The sequence below is a fragment of the Hydra viridissima genome, unplaced genomic scaffold (genome assembly GCF_058129835.1).
Source record: "Hydra viridissima isolate aposymbiotic clone 2 unplaced genomic scaffold, HvirCarnegie_v1 scaffold_7, whole genome shotgun sequence".
Classification (NCBI taxonomy): domain Eukaryota; kingdom Metazoa; phylum Cnidaria; class Hydrozoa; order Anthoathecata; family Hydridae; genus Hydra; species Hydra viridissima.
In genome coordinates this window covers 2,853,064-2,880,323 of record NW_028324306.1, presented here as the reverse complement: position 1 = coordinate 2,880,323, position 27,260 = coordinate 2,853,064, and the positions used below count along the sequence as shown (strand labels likewise).

Here is a 27,260-nt window from a genome sequence, read left to right as displayed (position 1 = left end):
TCTGGTTTATTTTTTGATAAAACTCTTAGTGAAGTGTAAGTACACGTAGACCAGCCACAAGCTGAGCAGTTCATATTGAGTAAATGAGAAAAACCCATTCTGTGACTTAATTTATCTTCAATTAAAAGAGGAGAATAACAGCACTGACAAACTGTTTTTGAAATCAAACTTTTTAATATGGTAAAATTAATCAAAACGAAATAGTTATCAATTTGTTTATCATCAAAACTTTCAATGCTATTGTCAGTAACTAGTTTCTTAGCACTGAGACTAGTTGGAACAACTGATGAAGATGGAGATATTAAAGGCTGAACAGTAGAATAATTTTTATTAGGATGACATCCATTCCATTTTCTTTTAACTTTTCTAGATAAATTTTTTTTACTTGACATCTTAACAAAAAAAAATCAAATAAGCAACAAGAATGTTTGTGCTCTGTTTAATAAGGTTTGTGACTTCTATCAATGCAGTTTAGACCGGGAAAACAAGAGCAATTCTTTCTTGATGACTTTATGCTTTCATCTCAAAATTGCTATTAAAAAAACAAGTTCAAAATCACTTCCAAAACAAGTTAAAAACTTGTTGCTATGAGGTTGCTAGAGAGTTTTATATGATAGTGGGGCTCAAGTAGGTAAAAGTTAAGCTATATATTTAAACAAGTATGTCGAAAGTTTTTTTTAAAAGTCAACTTAAAGGGCCAATCTTTCATAAAATTAAAAAAAAAAAAAAAAAAAATTTTTATTTTGTCATTTTTCTTCCTGGTGTAGGGGAGAGTCGCCCATTATGGACCGTTCCCTTTTATGAACCACCGATGAAACAAATAAATGCGATTTTATTTTTAAATTTTGGAAACGTAGCATTAAAGAGTGACTTCCGTTTAGTTAAATCGCATTTCAATGATGGCGGTCAGCAAGATTACTTCAAAAAGGTAAGTTAGTATTCTATTTGGTTATTTTTTTCTAAAAGTACACTCGCTTTTTTTTGTGTGTCATTCTACAAATAAATGAACCAGGACAATGCTTCTATGCTAAATGGAAAGCTTTTTCATTTCATTTCTTACTAAATACAAGCGTGTTGCTCCAAATGACATCGTTTTGGTTTTATTTAGTAAAATTAGATGCCCATGTGGTTCTCCCAATATGGACCAACTGCTGTCCCTAAAATGGAACAGTGGTTCAAGATGGGAAACTGTAGTCCATATTGGCGAACATAAGTTCTTATTCTCTTGGATGTTATTATTTTATCATAGGCTATTAATAAATTAAATTATCTTAATCTTATGTTTTATTTAATCTTTGATTATTATTAGTATTTGAAATTTGACTAGACTATAGCCAGACTATAGAATCTATAATAGATTATAATTATTTAATTATAGTAGTTATAGATCTACTAAGTATTTACTATTACTATAATTGACCTATTAAATTTAAATTAGATAATTATATAATAATATAAGTTAAGATATAATTATAAGGCTAAGGGTCTAAAAATAATTAAGAATCATTATTAATATTATAGTATTATTATAGTTATAGGCTATAGGCCTAATGATTAAAATTAAATTAATAATAATAATAATAATAATAGCCTATTAATAATAATAAATAATGATAAATATTTATTAAGTATTATATTTGTAGTGGTAGATTGTAGTGGGTAAATTTAGACAAATTTATTTTTACAAATTTATTTTTATAATATTTTTATAAATTTTGCCCTGTCCTACAATTTATTTCAATCTTTTTTTTATAATCAGGGGCTGCTGGACTAATGATGATCTTCAACGTGCTATTGAGGCGTACAGAAATGGTGATATTGGCTTGAACAAATGTGCAGCCACATACGGCATCCCCAAAGCAACTCTAAAGAGGCATTTTGATAATGCTAACAAGTTTGCTAACGGCTTTAAAAAGCTAGGCAGAAGTACTATCCTTCCTGCGGATGTTGAGCTAGAAATACACAACCTAGTTTTAAAATTGGAGGCCATGTTTTTCGGAATGTCGAGGAAAGATTTAATGACTCTGGCATTTGAAGTTGCAGAACACAAGGGTTTAAATCACCCATTTAATAAGGATAAAGGTCAAGCTGGGAAAAAGTGGTATTAGAAATTTTTAACCAGGTTCCCTGACCTCTGCCTCCGCCAACCAGAAGCTACTTCCATGTCGCGAGCCAGCGGCTTCAACCTGGGGGATGTTGACAGGTTTTTTAATTTACTAGAAAATTTAATAAAAGATCATTGCCTCAAGGCCAATAACATTTACAATATTGATGAATCTGGTATTTCAACCGTGCAAAAGAAATGCCAGCGCGTGCTTGGCCTAAAAGGCAAAAAACAGATATGTAGCATAGCCAGTGCAGAAAGGGGTGTTAACACAACAGTTGTCTGTTGCGTAAATGCTGGTGGAACACATTATGTTCCACCAATGATTATATTCAAAAGAAAACGGGTTCCTGATGAACTGGGAGATGGTGCACCAGAAGGCAGCATTGTAACATGTTCTGATTCAGGATGGATAAATTCTGAACTTTTCGTACAGTGGATGAGAATGTTCATCAGTCATGTGAAGCCAACAAAAGATGATAAGGTTTTACTTATTTTAGATGGCCACAAATCCCATACTAAAAATCTTGAGGCCATTCAGCTTGCCATTGACAACAATGTCATAATGTTGTCACTTCCACCTCACACAACACACAAACTGCAGCCTCTGGATAAAGCTTTTTTAAGCCCCTTCAAGTCTACTACGACCAGGAGGTGGAAAAATGGCTGAGACTAAATCCAGGACGTTTAGTGAGTTCATATCAGGTGGCCAATCTTTTTCATCTGGCATATGCAAAGGCTGCTACCATGTCAACAGCAATTAATGGTTTTGCATCGTGTAGAATTTGGCCATGCACACGAGATGTTTTTAAACCTCAGGATTATGCGCCATCATTCGCTTCTCAAGCAGGAGACCGCGAGACCATGCTGTCTTCACCACTTACATCAGGGACATTACCAGCACAAGCCCAGGAAGCTTCGATACCAGCATTGGTATGTGTAACTAGACCAGCACAAGACCAGGAGGGTGTGCCACCCATTTCAGGCATAAAGGATGAGATAGTTCCAAAACCAACAACTTATGTGACCCACCCAGTGTCACTGGCTGTTAAAACGTCCCATTTCAAAACAGTTCTGCCACAGGTGCTGGAAAAGTTTTTGCTCATCCCAATTTACTCTGATGGGAAATGTTTTTTTAGGTCAGTTGTTGTGTGCACAACACCAGATCTTCAGTCAGCTCAGCGATTAAACGGCAAGCTGGTCAGTCCACTGCTTCATCTGAAGGAAACTGCTATGGCTGACTCACTTCGTAATCAGCTTGTTAGCCATTTGATATCTAATTTGGAAATATTGTCTGTTGACATGCACGGAGATGCCTTAAATGCTGATCAACCCCAGCATCTTCACTTTAACTTGTTAGAAGAGCGTATTGCTCACATTGCCAAATCAGACTCGTTTGCGGGAGAATGGGAGATAAATCAGATCTCCTGTCCTCTGAAAACAAAAATTGTGATTCACAATGCAAACAGGAATGTGCTGATGTATGGTGAAGAACATAGTGGTAACCCCATCTCAGTGAAGTACACCATGTTTGAAAATAACTCTGGGCACTATGAGGCACTAATTTTTTACATCCGGGCTTTGTCTCCAATTCAGAGACTGGTCCCTGTTCTTCCCCCAAAGGGTGCAGGCAAAAGGAAGTGTCGCAAAGAACAGTCAGAAATTCTTACTTCAAGTCCATATAAAAAGCTGTTCCTACAGGAAAGTCCAAAAACAAACACAAAAGTTAAAAAGTCCAAAAACACAAAAATAATTAAAGAAAAAGTAGTAAAGTAGTAAAGAAATATAAGAAACGTAGTAAAGAAATATAAGAAACCCAAAATGAATTCAACAACTAGTACCAGTATTTTAAATGAAAGTTCATGGCTTTGTTTTATGTGTGGAGAATGTAACATCGAAAATATGATATGCTGTCGATCCTGCAAAAGATGGGCACATGAAGAATGCGCAGGAACTTCAGATTGTGACTTTATTTGTGAACTTTGTAAATAAATTTTGAAATATTATTACACATCAGTATTCATGTTTTTGTGTGTGCTAAATGTTAAAATAGTAAAACACTTTATAAATAAAACTGAGTGTATGCATACATGTGCATGAGACTGGTAGAATTAGAATCAAATAAATGGTGGCTGGCTTAAACTTAATAACTTTTTTTTTTTTTACAAAAAGGACATCTAAAAACCTGTTAAAAGTTAGAAGCTTACATACTCTTGAGTATTTATATTCTAATAATTCTACCTTTAGTGTGTATATAATTTGTTTAAATGACCAAGTCAAACCGTTTATAACTAGTCCATAATAGGAACCTCAATGGTCCATATTTGAAGCACAAGCTTAAAGTACCCCCAATATGGACCACTTACGTTTTTGACACATTTTATAATTATTAATAAATCAACCACTACAAGCTTTATATAATATGTTCAGCTGAAGGTAAGAAGTGGTTTACAATATAAAAGTTAACTATTTAAGCAAAAGTGAGTGAATTATACACTCTGCAACAAAAGTGGTCCATAATCGGCGACTCTCCCCTACCACCTTAAGTAAATAAGTATATGATCTGGCTAAATGTCGTTCAACCTAAGATAATTTGCAGGGTATGTTGCAGGATCTGTCACCATCACGGAATTCTTACACGGGAAGTTCTACTTCTTGTTTTTGAAGTGATGGTAACAGATCCTTTATGACCGTTATAAGTATGTCTTGAAGCTTACTTCTAATCTTAGTTAAAATTTAATAAAGTATATGAAATAACTAATAAAATAAATGTAAAATAGCGTATAAAATAAAAGTATAAGAAAAATAAAGAGTTTAAATTTTTTAATTTTAAATTTCCCTTACTGCACAGACCTACTTCTTTCCCCATTTCTTAAGAAAAGTTTATATCTACCACAAAAATAAAGGCCTATTAGTATAATAAGTGTTTAAGCATAGTGGACATCAATAAATTAGGGGCTGATATTAAGTGATGCTGATGTTAGGCAACGAAAGAATAACGAGTATTAGCATAGAGGGTGCAAGTTGAGCTCAGCATCTATGATTATAAGGAGACATTGTGAGAGCAGCAACACTGATATCCTATGGCAAAAGTGAGTCGGTGGGATCAACTGCAACATACTCAACACCACTCACCATTTATTTTCCACCCATTCAATACACTTCTGCTACCTTCTAATGCTAGATACACGATGTCAGTGCTCATCCTACCACCCACTTGCCACGCACCTGCCACACATTTTATGCTGACCTGGTACACACTCGCCACACACTTGGCGCATCCCCACCACTAGCTCGTTTTTGATGTCAGCGCAAGTCATTTCCGCCACCCGCACAACTTTTATTATCATGTTGACTGCCACAACTTTTAATATCAAGTCTCGTCATTGCGCTTAACTCGCCCGCTCAATGTAAGTGCATTCATCTCCTTCGTCGCCTACTCAGTACTTTTACTTAATATTCATGAGTGGCAACATCATTCCCAAAGATATTGGCGCTCGATGGGACTTGGGTGGGGTTGGGAAAAAAAGGAGTCATGCTATTTGTTAAACTTTATCATGAAAGTAATTCTTCTTTAAAGCAATTTTTTTATAAACAGGAGTTAGATAAAATCTTAAAAAAGTTAACACTGGAATATTTTTCAGATATTTTTAGAACCAGAGAATCAACTTTAATGAAAATAATTATAATACAAATAATGATCTGTTTGTTATATATAATTATATATGTTCATTATGTTTATGTGTAAATGTTAATTTGTATGTTAATATTGTAAGTACTTACGGATCTTGTTTAACTTTTTATCATGTGTTTAACACCACTGTTAATCATCCCGTGGTTGATGGATAAACAAATATTGAAAAGGTATCTTCCCAAAACAGATATACCTGCAATTGTCATGCTGCGCTAATGATAAGAGGTCGTTAGTGATTAGACTAGGTTATGTTATGATGGTTAAATGACGTTAATGATTAGATGATTAGATGACGTTATGATGACAAGTCCTCTAGCTCAAATTTTTCATAATTTGCCCCATGTTGACTTCAACTTTTGGAACACTACAAAAATTTTCACTCCTGACGATTCAAGATACCAACAGGTATACCTATCTTTTTGAATGTGAATGAATTATTCACGTTTAAAACAACATAAAAAAAAAAAATTCATAAAGATTAAATAGATCATTGTAATTAAGCTTTCAATGCATTTTCTGGATTTGGATTTTCTAAATATATACACACAGCTCGATGGTGTTTCTTTTAAGTGATTTTTTTCCTAGCGAAAAAAAAAAAAAAAAAAAAAAGATAAAGCAGGGCTAGATTTTCAGAAGATTAAGTCTTCAAACGGCCATCTAATATGTAATTCTTTTTATATATCAGTTTTAAAGCCTTCATAGCATCTCTTCTTCTTGATTGCATTTTTTCTAACAAAGATGTGAAGGAAGCTGGAAATTTTTCTAGTGGAATATTTATTTGTTATAACTGTGACTGATTAAACTAAGTACTCTTATACTCAATTGCTGACTTTCATCCAGAAATGAAATTAGCTTAAGTAAATTTAATTGCATTTGAGAGATGAAAAATTATATAGCATACTCTATCTAAATTAACTTTAATCATGTTCAAACTAAAATGCAAAATAAATTATATATCTACAGTTCTACATGTATATGTAATTTTTTTGTAATTAAGTTCTTTATCAAAGAAGTTTAATGCATCAGTTTTAAAAAAGAGACTTGAAATCATCCTTTTGACAAAGACATTTCTAAAAATTAGTGTCTTTAATTAGATATAATATAATTAAGTTTTTTTCAAAAATAAAGAATCTAAGAAGCATCATCACCAATAATTATCTACACTAAATAAGTTTCAAAATCATATAAATTTGAAAAATCTGTATTTCAGGCATTGCTTTTCAATGGAATTTATCTTCTGTTCTCTGCTGCAATACTATTAGCTGTGTTCATCATTTATTTCCTTGTTTGCTCGTGTTATTTTTGTGCCAAATGTCAACCAGAAGCACTAAAACCAAGACCCGGAAGAAGTCGATGCTTGCGGTTGATGATTGCCCTCATTGCATTTTCCTCATGGTTAATATTTTTATTAGATGTTTTATACACCAACTTATCTAAAAAACTAATATTTTTTAGCTTCCTAATTTTGTTCTAATTTATCTTTATTCGCTAGAAGTTTACCCAAGTTTTCATTTTAAAACTGATTAATTTGTATGTTTATTTCTTTTGCTATAATTTCTACATTACTAATTCTTAATCCTGCTTACTTTCAGAAAATGTCCTTCACTATGACTCAACAACTTTTATTTAATTATTTAGTGCTCCTCTGGGATTAGGATTTCATGCCAATAACAAAACAAAAGATGGTGTCACTGTTTTCACTCAATCTGCATTGAACATTTATTACAAATTTGATCTCTACAAGTTTAAGGTTTGGTGCTCATTTTAAATTTGTTATTAAATGTTGAAGTAAAATTTAATTATTAAAAAAAATTAAAAGTTGAGAGAAAATCTGAAATAAAGGTTAAAAACATTGATTCTCACCTGACATTGTGAAACAGAAATTGGAAACTTATGAGCTAGACTACGAACAAATGAAAGAAAAATGATTTGCAGATTCCTTGAATACTTTTTTGTAAAAATATATCTGGAAACCATTTTTCACATAATACATGCTTTACATACTATTCCCCTTTCTTCAAGTGTATGTAAAAGTTTTTTTTTTTTTTTTTTTTTTACTGATAAATCCAAAAAATTTATGCATCCAAAGCCTTTGTCCTTGCTCCAAAAACTAATTGGCTGAAGACAGTCTTGATCCTAATGTACTATACCAAAGCTTTGAGATTGCCCTTTTATAGCACTGGTCTTGTTCTTTTTTTTAAATGCTGGCCTTTACTACATATTTGTTATAAATCTATATATGTATATACATACACATATAAATATATCAATAACTACGCAACACATGAAATGATTTTGTATACAATAAAAGAATATGTGGTATTGCACTACATTCAATAGGTTTTTTTTTTAGTGCATTGTTATTCAGCAGTATTTGGAAAAAGGTGTTATGAAACAACTTTCAGATATTGAATTAGAAATTAAAACAAAATTTCTAAATGTATCCTCTCCAATAAAAGTATTTAAGGATGCTGTAAAAGCTGCAACCCAGAAGCTAGTGTCATCTGGTAACTTGTTAAAAGATGCTGATGTTGATTTAGTACAACTATCCAGTCAGTGCAATAATTATGAAAATATACGGTAATGTTCCTTAAACAGTAATATTCCTATTGAATATTATTGTTTATCATGATACTTTACATAAACCTTTTACCCCTTAATGTTCTCATCCGGGAACATTACAAAAAGATTGTTTGAATTAAATTATATTTCATATTTTCATAATTACAAATTGTCTTCTTCAGTTTGAATGTTGGTAGCCTATTTAAATCAAAGTTAGTAACATTTGTAGAAAAAGTTTTTAAGATTTATCAAAAACAAAATCTTGAAGTTTTCATGTTGTAAAAACAATTTATCCTTCACTCAAGTTGATTCGTATGCTAATAATACAAAACACTCAGGCAAAATTTATTTCTTAACATCCTAATGTTCCCATATGGGAACGCATAAAGTTTTCATGCGTGTAAATGTTATCAAATTGCAGTTAAAATACTAACAGTTAAAAAAAATATTGATAAATTTTTTTTGTTTTCTATTTGTATTTTTGCAAATTTTAACTACTTGATTTTGATCATTTAGTTGGTGGATAACACTTGGTATTTATTGTTGGCACTTGCTTCTTGTGCTTGTTATATTTTATTCATCTTACACACAAAGTAGATGTCCGTTTGTTATGTATGTATTGAATTAAATAGTCCTTTAACTACAATAAGTCTTAATAGTTGTCAATATTAAGATGTAAATGTCATTTATGTAGCACATTTTAAGTGCTCATAATTCCAACAAAAACTAAATAAAACAACAACCTTGTTAATCAGTTATTTTTTGAACATTTTTATGCTTTTCATACTGCAACTATGCGCATTAGCTCTTAGTACTTATTTAATACCTATTGAATTATAATTTATTTATAATGTAATGATAATTCACAATAAAAATGATTTAGTTTCAGTAGTAGGTGGGGCAAAACCTTTAGAACTTTATTGCAATATTAAAAAAGAAAAAAAGTTTTTTGTTATTTTAACATTACAATCTTTAAAAAAATTTGCTGAAAAAGTGTATTTTTTTATTTCTAGATTAACAATTATGGCACTTATATCTTTGTTTTTAATGTCTACAAGTGTAGCTATAGAAACAAGTCTAACTGTTGTAAGAACATTTATTCAATAATTTACTTTATTTCTAATTTACCCATAAAAAGTATTTTTTTTTGTGAACCTTTATTATTTAGGGAGCATCTGATATGTGTCTAGATCCAAAAGAATCATTATTACAATATGTTCGCAAACAGCCTGCAAAAGGTAGAATGTTTTTAGAAATGAATATGTTTCTTTGAAGAATAAAAGTGTTCTTTCACAGCCATAAAGATACTCCCTCACGAAAAGTTCTTTAATTTATTTATAAAATTTATAAAACTATGTTATTGATTTTGTTTTTATTTTTCTTCTTATTTTTTTTGTATATTTCCAAAATTTATCTTGCATTTTAATAATGCCTAATAATGTTGCTTTTGTCAATTTATCAAATTAACAATTATGACTTGATACTATGTATAGTAATGTTATTTTTGGTATTTGTTTTAAACTTAGCAATAGTTGAATATTATTATGAGTGCAAGAATTCTTCTTCAGCTGCAGTATTTGATCAGGTGTTGTAATTTAAATTTTTTTTAAAACTTTTTTATAAAATGTTGAGATATTTTTTGCAGAACCTATACTTTATTATAAAACAATTTTTATTTGATTGGATGGTTTTCATTTTTTGTGTTTACTCTTAACTTTTGTATTACAAAAAAATAACCATGTACAGGTATATTATTTTCTTCTGTATCTCATTTCATAGACTTATAGGGATATACTTGACTTCTTAAAAACTGCTAACCTTTTGGTAGATAATCTTGAAAATGATTCTTTGATCAAGTTACTTGACAATATCAAGGTATTTTATAAACTGCAAACTAATTAGTCTGAACATATGGTAGATTTTATTATATGTATAATAAGACTGTTTATTGTATTTTAGACTCACATCGATGTGATAAAAACATCAATTTCAAACAGCCAAGAAGAGCTACAGCAGCTGATTGAAATGTTGGACTGCCGCTACATAAACCAAGTACTTTAAAAACTAATTTCCTTTGTTAGTTAATACAACTAGAGGATTTTTCAACCTTGGTTTTGTTTATTTTTGTTTCTAAGTAGTTCTATTTTTTTTTCTTTATCAGTTTTCTATGTTAATTTTAGCAATTTAAAACTGGTCTTAATTCTATATGCACGACAGTTTTGTAAGTTTATAGCCTGATAGTTAAGCTATCTAATTTCTATTAACTTCTTTTGTGTATTATTTTTGTTGTAATTATTTTTTTGTAATTTTTTTTTATTCAATTAATTTTTTGCTAATGTTTAGAAATGGTCTGGGACTTTTAATGTTATCTTCCTTAATTATATCTACTTTACTCACTGCTATGCTGCTTTGCATTACCCCAATATGGAAAGCAATGGTTCCTCTGAGGTTTTTTTTAAATTTTGCTGATCTTTATGAAAAAATCCAAAAAAAAAGTTAATAATATAACAGATATATACTATATATTAGATATATATTGTATTTAAACTATATATTATATATCAAGTGTATATTATTTATCAAGTGTATATTATATATCAGGTATATGTTATATATCAGGTATATATTATATATCAGTTTCATTTCAATCTCTGTTTCCGTGTTTGTGGTTTTATAAATGACTCTGATTTCTGTTGCTTTTCTTACTTTCTTTAATTTTCTTACTTCAAATTCATTTTTACTATAGTTTCTTTTAGACCAATATTGAAGAGAGAGAAGCTAGGTGTGCATTTGGTTACTAAAAGTTATGAAGGTCCACCTGGGGGGTACATATTTTTTAAAATTAACTTACAGGCTTCATTAAACTTTTCTTTCACTTTTGAACTTTTTTTCTCTTTTCCTTCTAAGCCATCAAAATAAAACTTGAGATTTGAAGTGAAAAATGGATTTAATAAGTAACTAAATCTTGAACCTATTTGTTGGTTAAAATTTAGTTTAAAAAACTCTAACATCATACATATCAAAATTTTGCCAGTGAAATTGCTGATTCATTTCAAGAGATTAATTTGATAAAATTTTAGAACTTTATTTTTGCAGTTTTAAGTAAAAATTGTATTTAGAAAGAACATAAAATACTTTAAGTTTTTACACTTTGAAAGTGATGTTTGATACCTTAAGTTTAAGTGGTAAAAGGGGGAAAAAAATGATGAGTCATCTTCAGTTTTACTTTTTAAATATTGTAATTTATAAACCTCAGTTTGTTTTTATTAATCAATTTTCACTTACTTACGATGTTCTACAGATAATTTAAGAGCATTGTTTGAACTCCTTTCATGAAAGTCTATCTAGATACCAACATTCAGACTGACACATCATTCAGTTTATTCAATATTACTATTTCATGTTAAAAAATGTCCACATAAATTAGCAAAAATTGAAACGTGAATATCTCGAGAACCGTTAAGGTGTTGTTACTCAAATGTTCAGGTTTTACAAATTTTTATAAGCCCTGTAACACACTTGAAAACTAGCAAATTTTTATGAGCCCTGTTACACATGAAATTAGCAAATTCAAATCGATGGGTGATAATGAATAGATAAAAAGATAATGGAATGTCACTGTAGTGATTTACGAAACACGAAGTATTTTTTTCTGTTAAAGTTAGCTACTCTTGTCTCATTTGGCGTTTGTAATTATAATATTTAGGTTTATGTTGTTCATATTGAAATTTAATGTCATAAAACTTATGTATTACATGTAAACAATATTATATTTATTAAAAGTTTTATCATTTTTCGTTTTACAACCAGTATACTCCAGTGAACACTTTTTTTTAATTCATTAGCAATTTGTGTTTGTAATATAAAATTTTAAAAAGGATGAATTATCATCAACAACCGCAAACAAAAATTTATTTTTTAAAATGCAAAACTTCCATTACAATACTGTTAGCATTATTATGGAATTATTATTATCATTAAAAACAACTGCAAAGGTAACTTTCTTCGTTCGCTCGTCGTTTTCAATTTGTGATTGTTTGATTCAACTTTGATATTTGTCTTAATTTTCCATAAATATATTTGTTGTGACTGAAGTTATTTAGTCATCGATTTGCTTTTTATTTCAATTTAATGTTTATTTTTTTGGCTTTGCTCTCTCTCTAACTATTCAGTATTAAATTCAAGGTTAAAAAGCCGAATTTGAATAAGTCATCAATATAGTTTTAACGCAGAAATGAGTTTCATGTCGAATTTTGAATTTGTTGATATGTTTTTATGGCTGCGTCATTTTTTTTTTTTTTTTTTTCAGTAAAACCAAATAAATTTTATTTTTATAGTTCGTTTACTTCTGGTAGCTTTCAAGCTGATTCTTCTATTGATGCATCATATAAAAGTATTGAAGACAGGGAGGAATTTGAACATATACCTTTGGTATCTGGAAGAGACCGGCCTCCTTCAGTGAGTTTGCTGCATAAGTGCTTCTTTACAATTTGCAACATGTATGTATTTGTATATGCTATGTGTATGCGTTTGGAATTACGTTTTTGTCTTAACGTCCTGTATTATTATTTGACATAGTATTCAGCGGTACACGGATCCAGTGAGTTCCTGTCCGTGGAGGAAGAGGACATGCTGAGCAAGTATTCTGCGTCACACGTAAACCCTTTCTAAATAGCTTCATATATCTTCGCTGGCGTTGCTTCGATCGGTTCGAATAGTTTCCGCAATACGAATAATTTGTTTTAAAAACACAGCCGTTTATACAGATCCTCCATATTTTTGTAACAATTTTTTTAGCATCACGGGTGTCGTTTTCTTAGGTTTGTAAGATCAAATTTTTTACGCCTCAGAAAACTTAATTTTTTACGTTCTTTTTTCTAAATTATGAAAATTTGTGAATGAAATTTTTTATATAGAGATTTAAGTGGCGTATGAGACAAGGAGTTGAGACAGTCAGCAATCAAAACTCTGCTTTTTTTCTATGTATCTTTCGTTAAAAAACGAGAAATGATCTACAACTGCAAGTATTTTATAATTTGTAAATACCGTTTTTCTGAAAACCAGTTTTTAATAAAGAACTCTAATTTTTTTTTTGTTTGAACTTTCTTAATTCCAGTCCGATGACAATCTGATTGTTTGAAAGGGATTCCTGCTTTCTGGGAAGATGCTTATTTAAAGAAAACTAATGATATAAATAAACATAAGGAATAAAGATAGAAGCGTTTAGCTTCGCTTCTTTGTGATTAACGCTTATAAAATAACAAAAATAATAAATTTACAAAATAATCAATCTCAACTCCCTGAGGTGTAAACTAAAAAATCAAGTAGATTGCGGAATGACCAACACCATACTTCGCAAAACTTAAAGACTTGTGAGAATACTGCATATAATTCTTTAATGATGGAAATGCAAAGATAAAGGTAGACCGTTTAAAACACAACAATAATTGATACTGAATCATGGAAAAATCAAATTTGTCACAATATTGATACTAAACAACATTTATTTTACTGGAATTGAAAATTTAGATTCCAAAAATTTCAATTGCAATAAAATATAAAAATTTCAATTGCAGTAATATAGCACTGAACCCAAAACACTTAGACTACTGTGATTTGTTTTGAAGTGAACCTGCAGAAAAAATGGATCTTTTAACTTTATGAAAAAAGAAAAAAGTTAAACTTTTATAATTTGCTTCCATTTAAATTCATTTAAATTTGCAACAATTTTGTTAAGTGATCTTTCTATTTTTGCAGATTCTATTATGATTTCTATTGATAAACGTCCTGTATTATTATTTGACATAGTATTCAGCGGTACACGGATCCAGTGAGTTCCTGTCCGTGGAGGAAGAGGACATGCTGAGTAAGTATTCTGCGTCACACGTAAACCCTTTCTAAATAGCTTCATATAGCTTCGCTGGCATTGCTTCGATCGGTTCGAAAAGTTTCCGCAATACGGATAATTTGTTTTAAAAACACAGCCGTTTATGCAGATCCTCCATATTTTTGTAACTAATTTTTTTAGCATCACGGGTGTTGTTTTCTTAAGTTTGTAAGATCAATTTTTTTAAGCCTTAAAAAACTTATTTTTTTACATTCTTTTTTCTAAATTATGAAAATTTGTGAATGAAATTTTTTATATAGAGATTTAAGTGGGGTATGAAAGAAGGAGTTGAGACAGCCAGCAATCAAGTTTCTGTTTTTTTTTCTATGTATCTTTCGTTATAAAACGAGAAATGATCTACAACTGCAAATTTTTTCTATGTATTTTTCGTTAAAAAACGAGAAATGATCTACAACTGCAAGTATTTTATAATTTGTAAATACCGTTTTTCTGAAAACCAGTTTTTAATAAAGAACTCTAATTTTTTTTTTGTTTGAACTTTCTTAATTCTAGTCGGATAACAATCTGATTGTTTGAAAGGGACTACTACTTCCCATTGATGGGAAGATGCTCACTTAAAGAAAACTAATGATATAAATAAACATAAGGAATAAAGATAGAAGCGTTTAGCTTCGCTTCTTTGTGATTAACAGTTAAAAAATAACAAAAATAAGTTTACAAAATAATCAACCTCAACTCCCTGAGGTGTAGACTAAAAAATCAAGTAGATTGCGGAATGACCAACACCATACTTCGCAAAGCTTAAAGACTTGTGAAAATACTGCATATAATTCTTTAATGATGGAAATGAAAAGATAAAGATAGACTGTTTAAAACACAACAATAACTAACTCATATATAACTCATATATAACTCATATATAACTCATATATAACTCATATATAACTCATATGAAGGCAATAAATCTTTTCCAACTTGTGCTGACTTTTTCAAATGATCTGACGAAATGCCGTATGCGGCGGCAAATTTCAAGTCCTTGGGTATCTTATCCTACTCTTTGATAGCAACCTTCAGGGAATCGATACTGTTGTGGGAACGCTGACTGCACACATGGCCAGATTTAATTATCAGGTGACAAATATGGAGGCCAAAACTCTTTTGACAAGTGTTTCAGCAGGTTCTCCTAAAGCTATGTTTGAGATAGAATCAAGAATAAGCAATTTCTCATCTGAGAACTGACATATTGCTCTTTACCCATTTTCTTCATTGATCGTACTGGATTCCGAGAAATTCGACCCTTGACCGCCTAGATCAACTGAGGAGTCCGAATTGACCTCTTCAAACCACTGCCAGGCTTCCTCTCAACACGACCTGTCATTTGAAAACGTTAAATCACAGTGTAAATAGTACTCAGACGTTTGTTTAGCATCAATTATTGTTCTTGCTAGCAACAATAAAAAACTACGTGCTTTAAAAAAGCAACGACGGAATATTTATTTTGGAATTACCAATCTTATTAAAAAATTTGTGGTCGCAGGCGTTATGTAAAAATGCATCTGGTTTCAAAAGTAGCTGTTGACACTGACTTCCCTCGATATCCTACTGAAATAACACAGGTCAACAAGTATAAATCCCCTGAGATAAATTCATGCATTCTTTGAATTCAGACCTGCTGATTCTAAACTGAAATCAGAATATTCCCGTCTTGTCAGAGAAAAAAGTTATAGTTTCAAACAAATTAAAAATAGCACCAATTGCGTACTGTTAAATCATTAGTCCGATATAACATGAACACTAGAAAGCATAAAATACAGGCGTAAGGTGAAATAGACATTCAACGGTCCTTATGTTTATGCCATAATAGTCCTTATGTGGGGAATAAAAGTAGTTTCAATGCTTTGAACTTTTTTTTGTAGCTGCAATCAGTTTCCCGAAATAAAAACCAACAGAAATCTCCCATCGTGGCATGAGAGAATCGGTTTAATATCAGGTTTCCACAACCAAGACGTCTTATTGAAATCTTTTCATTTGCTTATCACTTACTGTACCAAGGTTCAGAGGGAAAAAGTCCAAATGTTAGTGCAGGAAATGCATCTTTAGCAACATCCTGCAAATCAATCTTCAGAAGGTTCTAATCAATTGTTCAACCAATCCAGATCAATGGTACTCAAGAAAATTTTTAATGGCAGAAACAAAGGCATTCCATAAACATAAACATTCCTCAAGAGTCTGGCGAAAAGTATTGTTGAGCGCTACTTCACGTATTTTGGCGGAAATTAAAACACCAGCTCTAAATTTTGCGCCCACCAAAACTGCTCCAAACTTCTAAAGATATTCAAAATCTTTCCCCTCTGGTCTCAAAGCTTTTACACAAGTCTTTATTAATCCCTGTTTGGTGTGAAGAGTCGGTAGATGGATCTTAGCGAGTCAAAAAAGGCGTTGATGTTTACATTGTACTTGCTTACGACAAATTCAGATTCAGTAAGCCATTCTTTCACTTCATTGTAAGCATTTTTATTATGACTGTGCCAGAGCATAAGAAAACACGGTATGAAATTTTTGACTTTTTTGCCGACTAAATATCCCAAAATTGCCCTTTTGAGGGTTGATTCTATATATGTTGGGGACTCCAAAACAATAAATTTTAAAACCCTGGATTAAAATCCAAGGGAGATATTTGAATCAGTGTTTTTTAAAAGGGCTGATTTGCTCAAAACCCGTTTTTGAGAAAACAAAAAAAAACTCTTTATATCTTTTAATATTAAATATACAGAATTTGTGTAATATATTTTTAAAAAATATATGCAAGGGTAATATCTTAGTACACTTTGATAATTGTTATAACATTTCGTTTGTTAATAATTAATTAATGAAATTTCGAAAAATTGGCCCTTTTAAAAAAAATCGAATATTCCGAAATCGAAACTGTTTATATTTTCCGCGTATTGCGGCTAATAATATGAATTAGCTGGAGTGTGATTTTTTTAAAAAGGGCATATTTGAAACAAATTTGCCTTTTAAAAAAAAATCAAAAACTTTCAGGTGGCTTTATTTCTGTAAGAAGATAAAATTTAAACACATTTTTAACATAAACTGATGAAGCTATCATAGAAGGACACAAAACACATAAAAAGTGAATTTAAAAAAAAAAGTCAAATCAGCCCTTTTAAAAAATACTGATTCATTTAGCTTTGCATTTTTTTTATTTTTTTGAATGCTTTACAAATATTTGTTGGCAAAAATCGATTGTTTTTTTATCATACTCTAACGATTGCGACACAACCAATTCTCTTTGGACAGTCATTTAGAATATTCTCTTTAAATAATCATTAATAATTGCTACACAAGTATTTACCTCCGGACCAATATTTGTCATACTCTCTTCAGACAATTATAATTGATTTCAAAACTATTTCCTTGGAGATAAATTCAGCACAAAGAATTTGCACATAAATGAAATAAAAAGATGTAACAATAAACCTATGATAGTCATGATACGAGAAACTATAAACAGTTTAACAGTATGAATTAATTTTAATATATTTAATATATAAACGTAAATAAAAGTTACAAATATCAACATGACTTTCTATCTTTATATTACACTAAAAATATTACACTTACAATCTAAATAAAAGTAATAAGGCATAGGTATTGAAATCATTGTTACTTTTAGCTATTTTTAGAAAAAAAAAAAGCCTATATTTTTCAAAGACCATAATGATTGCAGAAGGACAGTGTGTGTTATTTGAATGAAGAAAAGTGACAGAGAAATTTCAAAACATTTCATTTCTGAGATTCATCGCTTGATTTCATCAAATATGAATTTTCAAGATGAAAGAGTGCATCTTGGAATTTGTGTTACATGCCGTTGCAACCTGAAAAAACTGGGTGATAGAGTTAATGCCTTAAAGATAATACAACTCTACAGTTTTGATCTCATTGTTGTGAAGCCATTAACAAGACTTACTACATGTTGTGATTGCATGGTTTGTCAAATTGCGAAGGTAAAAGGCAAAGAAAAGCATCCATTTGAAAAAGGTCTTGCATCAAAATCTTTGCAAGAAGAAAGAAACTCAGTTGAAAAAAGATGCACGAAAAGCTTGTCTATCATTGCTCGTGGCCGATAAGGCATTTCTCACAAATGCAGTAATACACCTCGCCGTGCAAACTTATATAAATTTGCATTAGAAGATTCTGTGGGCGCAGAACAAGTTGCTTCATCTGTCATTGCATTGAAAGAAGTATCTCCGGGCGGAACAACTCGTCTTGGTTAAGCTCATAGCAAACCTCTTCCGATAAGATAAGGTTAGTTATTTTATTATTCTGTACATTCTGAGCAATACAATTCAAATGTGAAGTAACTGATTTAGTTTTCTTTCTTAAGGAACATCTACAGCTTATTCACTCTTACAAGGCCCTTTGACAATAAAAAACATGGCTAATATTTAACAGAGTGCAGGGCTTTTAAATAATAAAATGAGAAAGCTTGGATCTTTTCTAAACCAAACTTGTCCAGTTCGCCTTCTTCAGCCATATTTTCAACAGAAATTTTCATCAGCAAGATCTAGTCGAAAGGATTTTTTCATTGCTACCAATGTAAAATTACAAGATTCTAATGAGGTTCGTGACATTGTTCATAGTATCAATTTAAAAATCCTGAAGGAAACATCACAGTTTCATAAGATTTAATGAGCTCGGCCTTGATGGTGGAGGGTCCTTTTTCAAAGCTAGTTTGAGTCTAATTTCTGAACACCAAACAGAACAACAAAATCCAGTAAAAACGTCAACTAAGTTGGCTTCAAGAGAAAATTTTAAAAGCACAGGTGTCAAAAAGCAACTAATTGTAGCAATCTCTGAGAACACCCCTTAAACATTTGGCAATATCAAACCGATTTTGGACCTAATTCAAGTTAATGAATAAATTAACAAAATGATTCTGTCATGTGACATGAAGCTTGCAAATATTGTCTATGGAATACAGTCTCACAGTAGCAAGCATCCTTGCTTTTGGTGCAACATTAAGTTGACAAATTTAAACAACTGTGGCCAACTCAAAACATTTGGAACAATCAGAGAGCAACATCAAAAGTTTATTTTATCTGGTGCTGATCTAAAGAAATCAAAAGAATTCGAGAATGCTGTTCATTCACCAATACTTCGATTCCGAGAGGAAAAGCTAATATTAGAAGCTATTCCTCCGATGGAACTTCATTTGCTTTTTGGCGGTGTTAACCATCTTATTAAGCACTTGGTTCAAATTTTACCAAAAACAAAAGAATGGTTGCCTTCATTACATATACCATTAAAGCCGCACCATGGTGGTCACTTCAATAGCAATGATTGCATGAAGTTGCTGAAAAAAGTTAACACTCTGAAGCAGATAACCATGATTGATAAGGCATTTGAAGCATCATCCATCTGCCGTGTTCTACATTTGTTTCTCCAAGTTGTTAATTCTTGTTTTGGATGCTCACACTCTCCAGACTCTGAGAAAAAGATTAAAAAGTTTAAGAGCAATTGTCTAAAGTTGACTGTTTCACCAAAAGTTCATGCTGTCTTTAACCATGTTCCACAACTTCTAAAGCATCATAAAAATGGTCTTTGAGTTTACAGTGAGCAAGCAACAGAGGCATTCCATTCAAATTTCAAACCTTATTAGCAAAGATTCAAAAATATTGTCTCATCCAGATTTTCCAAACAGCTGTTGAATTATGTCGTTGATTACAATAGCAATAACGAAGATATTTGTGATAGTTAAATTTAGAAATGGTGTGAATAATAATTTTACATATTTATTGTGTATCTTTTTATTGTTATCTATTTATTTGATTATAGCAATATTATAAAATATTTATTAAAATTATTTGAGCTAATTTAGTCTTTACAATTCCAAAACAAAATATAGTGAGAATATTCGGTAATTTCGATGCTAAATATCTCCCTTGGATTTTAATCCAGGGTTTTAAAATTTATTGTTTTGGAGTCCCCAATATATATAGAATCAACCCCAAAAGGACAATTTTGGGATATTTAGTCGGCAAAAAGGTCGAAATTTTGAAACCGTGAAAAACATAAACATACTACAACCCATCTACATTCCCAGAAGAAGTGTAATTACCTCATGATCTCCACAAATATTCTAGGGATGTTTACTTGTCTCTTTTATTCCTACAACATGCGCAATCGGAATAAATGGCTTAATATTGTGAAGCACGGTGGCTTTAAAGAATCTCTTAATTTAATCTATATAATCAATCATTTCTCAAATGCTCTATACCAAGCTCGTGAAAACAAACAACTAATATCTCTGCAGAAACATTTATTGTCTTCCTTAGCATAAAATGTAGATAGTTTTGCATGTCTAGTTAAGGTATGACTCACATTGGTCCCAGGTAACACAAGATTCAACTGCTTAAGGCAGAGCCCCAATGCTCTTATCTTTTTTTGGATAGCTAAAAGCTTCTTACAAGTAAGATTGACCTGAGTTAAAAGGTGTGGTTTATTCTTCTCTAATTCTTCATAAGAAGCATCTTCTTGGTCTTCAGTTAAACCCTGAGCCTCATCTGTAGTGTCATCACGTGTAGAGTTTGGATACGTTGGTGGAACGAGCACTAGGTTCTCAGCATCATGCAAGAGCTAACTGGCAGTCTGATTTCATTACAGCAGATTTGTTCTTCTTGACCATTAGAAGTAAGAGTCGGACACAAGATTGGTTGGTTCATGCCACACCATTTATATACATATATATATAAAGATATTGAACTTTTTTTCCCTTTTTTTGTACTCTTTCTTTCTCTCTTTAGAAATATTGTTAAACATAAATTGGCAAATTTTTTAAAAAGCTAGAAAGTTTCAATGAACCATTTAACATGAAAGCTTCAATTAGCCATTGAGCTGAAAATGCCATTCTTTGTAGGATGTCAATATTCTAAAATAGTCTGTAACACTTATTTCCAGCCTATATTTAACAAATATATCTAAATGCTTAACTTTACAAAGCATTCTCTCCATTCTGAATAACATTTTATGAGATTTATGATGATCGAGTCCAGCAGTATCCTCAGATTTTTTAAATTCACTTACAAAAGTTTTGTATTAAATGAACTAAGGCTGCGACGAAGCTTACTTTTCGTACTGTTTTGTTAATATGATATGGTTTTATTAATAGTTTTAAATTCTTTCTAATAAAAAAAAATGTCATACTTGTTTCAAAAGTTAGTTTTGATATCTAAATCAGTTTAGTTCTTTAATCTTATTTCCAGACACTTTGATTAACGTAACCATAGCACCTATAAAAAATATAGAAATCTTTAATGAGCCAATACCAGAAGTGAGAATTGATAAGAGTCGTCCTGGATCATGTTCTAATGGACAAAACAGTTTTTTAAAAAAATAGGAAATTAGAAAGTATATTTATTTGTAGTATTTTCATTATATATTATCTTTCGCAGTTTTCTGTAAAAAAGTTTAAACTCTTCATGGAAGCAACATGTATGGTGGTTTACCATTTGAGCTTCCAATAAGTGATCTTCTAAACAACAGACAAGTTTATCAGTATTCATGCTTAACTGAAAAAAAGGATCTAACATCGGCCTACCAAAGATTATCTGGAAAGTGGTAAGTGATCTAATCAATCTTTAGAATCCTGTAAATCCAAAGATTCCTCGCCCAAAAAAGTTGCTTGACTTTTGAGCTTTGGAGTATTATCTGCTCTAAGCAATGGCAAAAATAGAAAGAATAATAAAGATTATATCTGGATTACAATTTTGAACATTTGTTTGATTTGCCTCCTCAGTGATTATCTTTTTCTCTTTCCTGAGAAAGGTTAGAAAAGGTTTCTCACAAATCTTCTTATTTAGTTTTCATAAAATATACTACTGATCTTCTCAAATGATGAGTTAAAGCTTGACGTTTGAGAAAATCAGTTCTCTCCTCTCATAATATCACTTAAAATAATGAGAAAAATGTTTATGTTAAAAAAAGGAGATTATCTTAAATGATTGTGTTACCATTTTATATAATTGATCTGTTAAGTGTAAGAATCTTTAAAATTGCAAGGTAAAACATATTGCTTTTTGCTTTGAAGAAAAGGTAAACAAGTTTAAATCGACCAAATTAGTTATATTCACAGAAAAAAATTCCCACAGTTTGATATGAAGTAGGAAACAATAAGATCAGGTCATAGGCGCCGAGTTTACGGGGGCAACAGGGGTAGTGGACCCCCCAGAAATTTATACTAACAATATATTATCCTGGATTATTACAGGGGCGAATAGATACTCTCGCCCTCATGATAATCCGTGATAATAAATTACTTGTATAAATATCCTATGGATCAGGTTGTAATTACACTACGCAATTACAAAAAGTGGAAACTGATGTATTATAAATTTAGTTAAAGCGATTTTTTATGATATTTATTGGATGTATTTTTTTAAGTATAAAATGAATGCGAAATTTTTGTAGAGTAGAGTTTTTGATGAGTAAAAATTCAAAATTGCAACGTTGTATTGTTTAGTGGGCAGAGTTGAAAGCATAAAGAACATATGAGAGGTGGGTAGGGATGACCTTACTTTGAATTTGGCCTAATTATAGTATTATCAACCACGAGTAATAGTAAAAGTAGGATCAACACAAAAACTTAGAGATCTTTCACTTTAAAATTTGTCTTAATAAAAATTTTTTCTTTAATGATAATGTTGCTAGTGAAAAAAGAAAGCAAAAGATAATAATTCCAGCTGAAGAAAATCAACGTGTTTCTAATGCGATTAATAAATTAAATGATACTAAAACTGAATAACAAACCAATTTAATTTTTTTATAACTATGCTAGTTGAAGAAAATCATACTAATTTAACATACTTGACAAAAGTTGAATAAAGGTTTGAAATAATTCGACTACCTCTATCAATTGACTATGAAATTGTCATAAAATCGAATAAATCACAGATCATACTTTTTTTGCTTAAAGAAACAAGTCACCAACTTAAGTTCTAATTATCAAGATGAAGTTAATAAACTGAAAACTATTAAAGTGAATGGAAAAAGGACAAATTTATATTAGTAGATTCTGTCAGGTATAATTCAATGAAGATCCTGTGATTTATGCTTTAACTAAAGAAGAAAATGGGCCGGCATCACAGATTATTTGACTCAAGTTGTTATGCCTATCAGAATTGGTGTAACCATGAAAAAAGCTGCTTTTTTTTATCGGGATGTTTAAACTTAGTAGTTTATATCAGTCAATGTCAATTTATTTCTTAATAAGATAGTTACAAAAACACAGGTCATTGCAAATAATGATTCACTAATAAAATGCATTGACCTAAATATGATAATGAAAAGACAAAAGAAAAGCATTCGAAATAAATTAGAATTTCAAAAAATTTATATAGTAGCACATTATATTAGTTATTTTACCTATATCTTATCTTTTTAAAGAGATAAGATATAGGTAAAATAACTAATATAATGCCTTCACATATATACAAGTACATTTACACATTGCACAAGTAAAAAAAATGAGATGTACATAGTTTTTTTCGGAAGGCTGTTTGATCCAACTTTCTTACCATATATACCAGTGGAATTTTTAGAGTGAACAGTTTCCACTTTTACTATTGGTCGCATGTAAAAAGAGCTACTCTTTGAATTCATCAGGTACTTTTCTAAGTTGAATCTAGAATTTGGAATTCCGTTGGACAATTTTGAACCAATCGTAGTAAAGAGGCTTTTACAATAATAGGAGAAAGTTTCGCATTTGTTATTAATGAGTATGCTAGTTGGAAAGTAACTTTAAATAGATCATATTTAAAGTTTTTAAAGCACATTCCTAAAATACAATCAGGTGAAGTTTGCGTTTTAGTATATGACTTTATTATAAGCTGAACAAGATAGTGAAGCGCTAAAGTTGCCTGAATTTGTTTTAGAATATTTAAACTTTTACTATCTTAGAATGAGAGTTATGAGTGAAGGCTATATAATAATAATAGAATGAGAATTATGAGTGAAGGCTATATAATAATAATAGAATGAGAGTTATGAGTGAAGGCTATATAATAATAATAGAATGAGAGTTATGAGTGAAGGCTATATGATGATAATAGAATGAGAGTTATGAGTGTAGGCTATATAATAATAATAGAATGAGAGTTATGAGTGTAGGCTATATAATAATAATAGAATGAGAGTTATGAGTGAAGGCTATATAATAATAATAGAATGAGAGTTATGAGTGAAGGCTATATAATAATAATAGAATGAGAGTTATGAGTGAAGGCTATATAATAATAATAGAATGAGAGTTATGAGTGAAGGCTATATGATGATAATAGAATGAGAGTTATGAGTGAAGGCTATATAATAATAATAGAATGAGAGTTATGAGTGAAGGCTATATGATGATAATAGAATGAGAGTTATGAGTGTAGGCTATATAATAATAATAGAATGAGAGTTATGAGTGTAGGCTATATAATAATAATAGAATGAGAGTTATGAGTGAAGGCTATATAATAATAATAGAATGAGAGTTATGAGTGAAGGCTATATAATAATAATAGAATGAGAGTTATGAGTGAAGGCTATATGATGATAATAGAATGAGAGTTATGAGTGAAGGCTATATAATAATAATAGAATGAGAGTTATGAGTGAAGGCTATATGATGATAATAGAATGAGAGTTATGAGTGTAGGCTATATAATAATAATAGAATGAGAGTTATGAGTGTAGGCTATATAATAATAATAGAATGAGAGTTATGAGTGAAGGCTATATAATAATAATAGAATGAGAGTTATGAGTGAAGGCTATATAATAATAATAGAATGAGAGTTATGAGTGAAGGCTATATAATAATAATAGAATGAGAGTTATGAGTGAAGGCTATATGATGATAATAGAATGAGAGTTATGAGTGTAGGCTATATAATAATAATAGAATGAGAGTTATGAGTGAAGGCTATATAATAATAATAGAATGAGAGTTATGAGTGTAGGCTATATAATAATAATAGAATGAGAGTTATGAGTGTAGGCTATATAATAATAATAGAATGAGAGTTATGAGTGTAGGCTATATAATAATAATAGAATGAGAGTTATGAGTGTAGGCTATATAATAATAATAGAATGAGAGTTATGAGTGTAGGCTATATGATGATAATAGAATGAGAGTTATGAGTGTAGGCTATATAATAAAAATAGAATGAGAGTTATGAGTGAAGGCTATATAATAATAATAGAATGAGAGTTATGAGTGAAGGCTATATGATGATAATAGAATGAGAGTTATGAGTGTAGGCTATATGATGATAATAGAATGAGAGTTATGAGTGTAGGCTATATGATGATAATAGAATGAGAGTTATGAGTGTAGGCTATATAATAATAATAGAATGAGAGTTATGAGTTATTGTATTTGAGCAAGTCAGAGATGAAGTATCCCATTAATGTAAATGTTTTTTTTGTCTACGCTAAATTTCCCAAGAATAGGATTTAGGTAGTGATCAGCAAATGGATATATTGATGGATGACGATGTAAATAACCAACAATTAGGATGCTTTTTTTTAGAGTTTATTACTTTAAATACAGATTCGAGTTCTTTACTTTCAAGCAAGAATAAGTCAGTTGTAATGTTAACGCTTTAGCTAGACTTGATGTACATCAGAGCACTATTCTTTTTAGCTTAAGTTGGGGTGTGAACAGATACATACTCTTCTAAATCAACATTTGTAATAGACACATCTTTATTATGCAGTTTAGATTCAGTCATAGGCGCCGAGTCCGCGGGGGAAACAGGGGCAGTAGCCCCCCCTGGAAATTTATACTAATAATATATTATCACAGATTATCATTTGGGCGAGAGTATCTATTCGCCCCCGTAATAATCCGTGATTATATATTATTTGTATAAATTTCTGGGGGGAGCCACTGGCCCTGTTGCCCCCGTGAACTCGGCGCAAATGGATTCACTGATCCCTATAACATCGAGCAAATTATCAAAAAATGCTTAAGCATTTTAAAATTGTTATTATAAGACAGTGAAGATATGTATATATGAAGATAACATTAACTTGGAACAAGTCATTGTACCGAGGAACATCTACATATTTGCAGTTGAATAAAATGTAAAACAAGTCTTGGGTTCAATTTGTACCCATAGAATCAGTGATAGAGCTTTTTTTTTGAACACTGATGCTATAAGCATTTTTATTAATGACCAGCACAAACTTCAAGATTATTGCAATTTATCTCTAAAGGATACGTTTCTAAACAGTTTGTTTTAAAGAAACAGGACCAATATATCATTATGATAGAACGGACGCCTAAATAGAAACAGAATACTTTTGCGATTCCTTGACATCATATCCTGGATCTTGCTTTAAATTACATTGTTTGAAGCTTCTACGCAATTTTTTTAATAATCTAGTTTATATGAAACTAATTTCTTAATATTCAATAGGATTCCTTTTATAATTTACCGATAACTTTTAATGACTCGCTGCTAAGATCAAAATGTAGGATTTGCTTCCTTAGGTATCAATTCGACTCCATTTTGTTCATACCATTCTAGAGGCTTCTAGGCCTCTTGTAGTAGTGGATTGTAGACCAATCTGGCCAAAATACATGGGCATATTATGTTTTTTAATGAATGACAAAAGGCGTTTCTTTAAGGATTCTTCTATATGCAAATCCGAGCTCAAAGTTTTACGAGTATTTGCATGGTGCACTTTTCAAACCACTAGAGGAAATTGCTTGCAATACAAGGAACTTAAGAGCAAATTTTTCAGTTTGATTATATTTGAACTTATCATTAACATATCTACCTTTCGACTGATAAAAATATTGTTGGCCAGGAAATTGTGAAAAGTTCTTTTTGCAATAACTTTTATCGTCTTTGATAATAACAAGTTTTCTTGGAATAAAAGCTTTTTGAACGACAAATTGCTTTAATTTCTCTATCTATGGATTGGTTTAATGTTTTCTTTTTATGCTATGCTTTACATTTATCAGATTTAAGTGCTTTTCCTAGCAAAGCTTGGGT

The 27,260-nt window shown here is 30.7% G+C and overlaps 3 protein-coding genes and 1 pseudogene across 7 annotated transcripts; all 4 read left to right on the top strand.

Annotated features, from left to right (window-relative positions):
* The first annotated feature begins 379 nt into the window (after positions 1-379).
* On the top strand, positions 380-4,121 carry LOC145195402 (uncharacterized). The gene is made up of 3 exons (XM_090094125.1): positions 380-631; positions 768-928; positions 1,760-4,121. The coding sequence occupies exon 3, from the start codon at positions 2,852-2,854 to the stop codon at positions 3,878-3,880; it is 1,029 nt and encodes a 342-aa protein (XP_089950251.1). The 5' UTR covers positions 380-631; positions 768-928; positions 1,760-2,851; the 3' UTR covers positions 3,881-4,121.
* LOC149885625 (uncharacterized) lies at positions 2,163-2,774 on the top strand. Its single transcript, XM_090094227.1, has one exon. The coding sequence runs from the start codon at positions 2,163-2,165 to the stop codon at positions 2,772-2,774; it is 612 nt and encodes a 203-aa protein (XP_089950353.1).
* Positions 4,122-5,737: 1,616 nt separating the features above from the next.
* LOC145184591 (protein tweety homolog 1-like) lies at positions 5,738-13,435 on the top strand. Of its 5 annotated transcripts, none has more exons than XR_016454047.1 (16): positions 5,738-6,203; positions 7,009-7,193; positions 7,437-7,548; positions 8,152-8,378; positions 8,877-8,972; positions 9,374-9,446; positions 9,529-9,598; positions 9,887-9,945; positions 10,140-10,235; positions 10,320-10,412; positions 10,541-10,581; positions 10,704-10,808; positions 11,117-11,185; positions 12,698-12,818; positions 12,939-13,180; positions 13,277-13,435. XR_016454047.1 is itself a non-coding variant. In XM_090092752.1 (15 exons), the coding sequence occupies exons 1-15, from the start codon at positions 6,096-6,098 to the stop codon at positions 13,029-13,031; spliced, it is 1,548 nt and encodes a 515-aa protein (XP_089948878.1). In that variant the 5' UTR covers positions 5,738-6,095; the 3' UTR covers positions 13,032-13,326. The 5 variants fall into 5 exon arrangements, 2 of the variants coding, with proteins under 2 accessions (XP_089948878.1, XP_089948877.1); XR_016454046.1 differs by having other exon boundaries at positions 12,698-12,859; XM_090092752.1 differs by having other exon boundaries at positions 12,939-13,326.
* Positions 13,436-17,699: 4,264 nt separating this feature from the next.
* LOC149885624 (uncharacterized) lies at positions 17,700-19,969 on the top strand (annotated as a pseudogene).
* The last annotated feature ends 7,291 nt before the right edge of the window (positions 19,970-27,260 follow it).

What these genes read in the sequence shown, in the direction of transcription:
- LOC149885625 (XM_090094227.1), top strand. Translation starts at nt 2,163, where the DNA reads ATGTCGCGAGCCAGCGGCTTCAACCTGGGGGATGTTGACAGGTTTTTT.
- LOC145184591 (XM_090092751.1), top strand. Translation starts at nt 6,096, where the DNA reads ATGATGACAAGTCCTCTAGCTCAAATTTTTCATAATTTGCCCCATGTT. An exon ending in CTCATTGCATTTTCCTCATG is followed by an intron (nt 7,194 to 7,436) that starts GTTAATATTTTT and finishes TTAATTATTTAG; the next exon opens with TGCTCCTCTGGGATTAGGAT. An exon ending in AGTAGATGTCCGTTTGTTAT is followed by an intron (nt 8,973 to 9,373) that starts GTATGTATTGAA and finishes TTTTATTTCTAG; the next exon opens with ATTAACAATTATGGCACTTA.
- LOC145195402 (XM_090094125.1), top strand. Translation starts at nt 2,852, where the DNA reads ATGTCAACAGCAATTAATGGTTTTGCATCGTGTAGAATTTGGCCATGC.